At 55.0% G+C, this 2,174-nt stretch overlaps 1 protein-coding gene across 1 annotated transcript; it reads left to right on the top strand.

The window, feature by feature from the left end:
- Window positions 1-333: 333 nt before the first annotated feature.
- On the top strand, window positions 334-1,854 carry UCRPA7_8333 (putative glycosyltransferase family 31 protein; the record flags this gene model as incomplete). Its single annotated transcript, XM_007920848.1, has 1 exon — window positions 334-1,854. One exon carries the CDS (start codon window positions 334-336, stop codon window positions 1,852-1,854), a length of 1,521 nt encoding a protein of 506 aa, XP_007919039.1.
- Between the last annotated feature and the right edge of the window lie 320 nt (window positions 1,855-2,174).

Below are 2,174 nucleotides of genomic sequence, written 5' to 3'. Positions count from 1 at the left end.
CACCAGCACCAGACCAGGCGGCTCTCCCTTTGGGCATTCCATTGTCTTTTCACCTGGCCAGATTGCTCTTGCTTCGCAACATCATCCACGCCGCCTCGAAAAGAGTTCCACGACGCTTCAAAGGCCCTCTCCGTGTCTCTCATCTCGCCGCTCTGGCAGTGGTTACCGGGACTGGCCCGCACGCCGCCCTCGGTCCAGCGCACCCTGCGTTTGACTAAAGGACAGACGCATCCTTGCCTGGGCTGCTACGCTGCACTTCTCGAGCAACCAGAGCAACACGCGACCACCTTCCATCCCCAGTGTCAGTGTTAGTGTCATGCGACTGCAGCCGCCATGTTGCTTCCTCAGCGCCTGACGAACATGAGGCTTCTGCCCATCCTCGTCGTCTTCGTTGTCTGCATCTTCCTCCTGACTACGGCTCGCTTCCGCCACAGCTCCTTCGTCCACAGCATCTCTCACAAGCTGGCTGGCGACCAGTCCAAGCACGACGAAAAGCCCCTTGACGATAAGACCCAAAAGTTCCAGCCTCCTCATGCGCCCTCCGAGCGCCCGCCACTGGCGCCCGGCGAGTGCATCCCCGAGGTCGAGTTCTTGCGCCGCGCCGAGCTCGGCCTCTCTGATAACATTGTCTACTCGAGAAGGTGTATCCGCCCAATCGGGACCGACAAGGTCGACCGAGATGTAGTCGCCAACATCTCCCGCCCTCTGATCAACCACAAGACCACCATCAACCTGACCTCGTGCTCCCATGTCGAGTTCGTCCCTTGCGATCACCTCCCATTACATGTTCCATTCGCATATCCCGAGGAGCAGTACGATCATTTCGTGTTTGGCGTCTCAACCACGTACAAACGTCTCGGTGACTCTCTGCCTGCCTTTGCTCACTGGCTCACCGGCACCAAGGCCACCCTTGTCGCTGTGATAGTCGATGCCGAAAAGGACGGCGAGGCCAAGAACTTGACTGCGCTCGAGGAGCTGTACGCCCAATCCGATGTGATCTTGTCCACCGCAAAGGGAAATGCCTCTCTCACCACAGATCAGAATCACTTCACCATGCTCAAGGATATTCTAGATGCCACAACTCCAAATACAAAATGGGTCGGGGTCCTCGACGACGACACCTTTTTCCCCAGCCTCTATCCTCTGAACCAGGCCCTGAAGACATACGACCACACCAAATCACTGTGGCTTGGCGCCTTGTCCGAGGACTTTGGCAGCGTTCGCTCCTGGGGTTTCATGGCCTTTGGCGGAGCCGGCATCTTTTTGACCATGTCATTGGCACGCCAGCTCGAGCCCTACATCCATCAGTGCATAGCCGAGGCTCGCCTGCCCACTGGTGATGCAATCCTCCGTGACTGCGTGTACGATCACTCGACGACGAAATTGACCCTCGTCCCCGGCTTGTTCCAACATGACATGCACGGCGATGTCTCTGGCTTCTACGAGTCAGGCGTGCGGCCCCTGTCTCTCCATCACTGGAAGTCCTGGTACAAGGAGCCCGTCGACAAGATGGCAGCGGTGACGGGAATATGTGGCGATTGTTTCTTGCAGAGGTGGCAATTCGGAGAGGATACACTTTTTGCAAATGGGTACTCCATCTCTCTTTATCGGAATGGAGTAGAGAGCGTCGATCTCAGCAGGATGGAGGGCTCGTGGCATCCCCACGGTCCTGAGTACGACTTTAGTGTTGGTCCATTACGACCCAAGCTCGGCAAGGATGAGAAGAGGAGCTATCGCCTAAAGGATGTGCAGCTCACAGAGACTGGTGGCTTCAGGCAGATCTACGTTTACAAAGCCGACTGGGAGGCTGGCGAGGAGATGGACGAGGTCGTTGAACTGCTCTGGGAGAGCTGACCAACCTACTTCTAATAAGCAAGTCTGATTGCCAACTGGAGATTTGATTGAAGCAAGGCGCTTTTCGGTGTTTAGATATGGGCTTGTAACTACTTGATTTTAGCGACGGCCATGCAGCATTTGAACTTGCATGCCCTCCCCAAGGCAATTGCACTATTTCAGGTGTTGGGATTTGTATGCATGCGCGCACCGCGCTTGAGGCTCGATTGGGAGATGACTTAATAATGTACGATACAATACCTACTTGATGAATAAAAGAAAACAACATTTATATGTTCAATACTCGCGTGGTGAGATTGGTTATTACTGCTCAGACGAGC

This window comes from Phaeoacremonium minimum (assembly GCF_000392275.1).
Source record: "Phaeoacremonium minimum UCRPA7 unplaced genomic scaffold PA7_03_scaffold_591, whole genome shotgun sequence".
Classification (NCBI taxonomy): domain Eukaryota; kingdom Fungi; phylum Ascomycota; class Sordariomycetes; order Togniniales; family Togniniaceae; genus Phaeoacremonium; species Phaeoacremonium minimum.
Note: the sequence above shows the minus strand (reverse complement) of the source record. Positions and strands in the feature narration are given on the sequence as shown.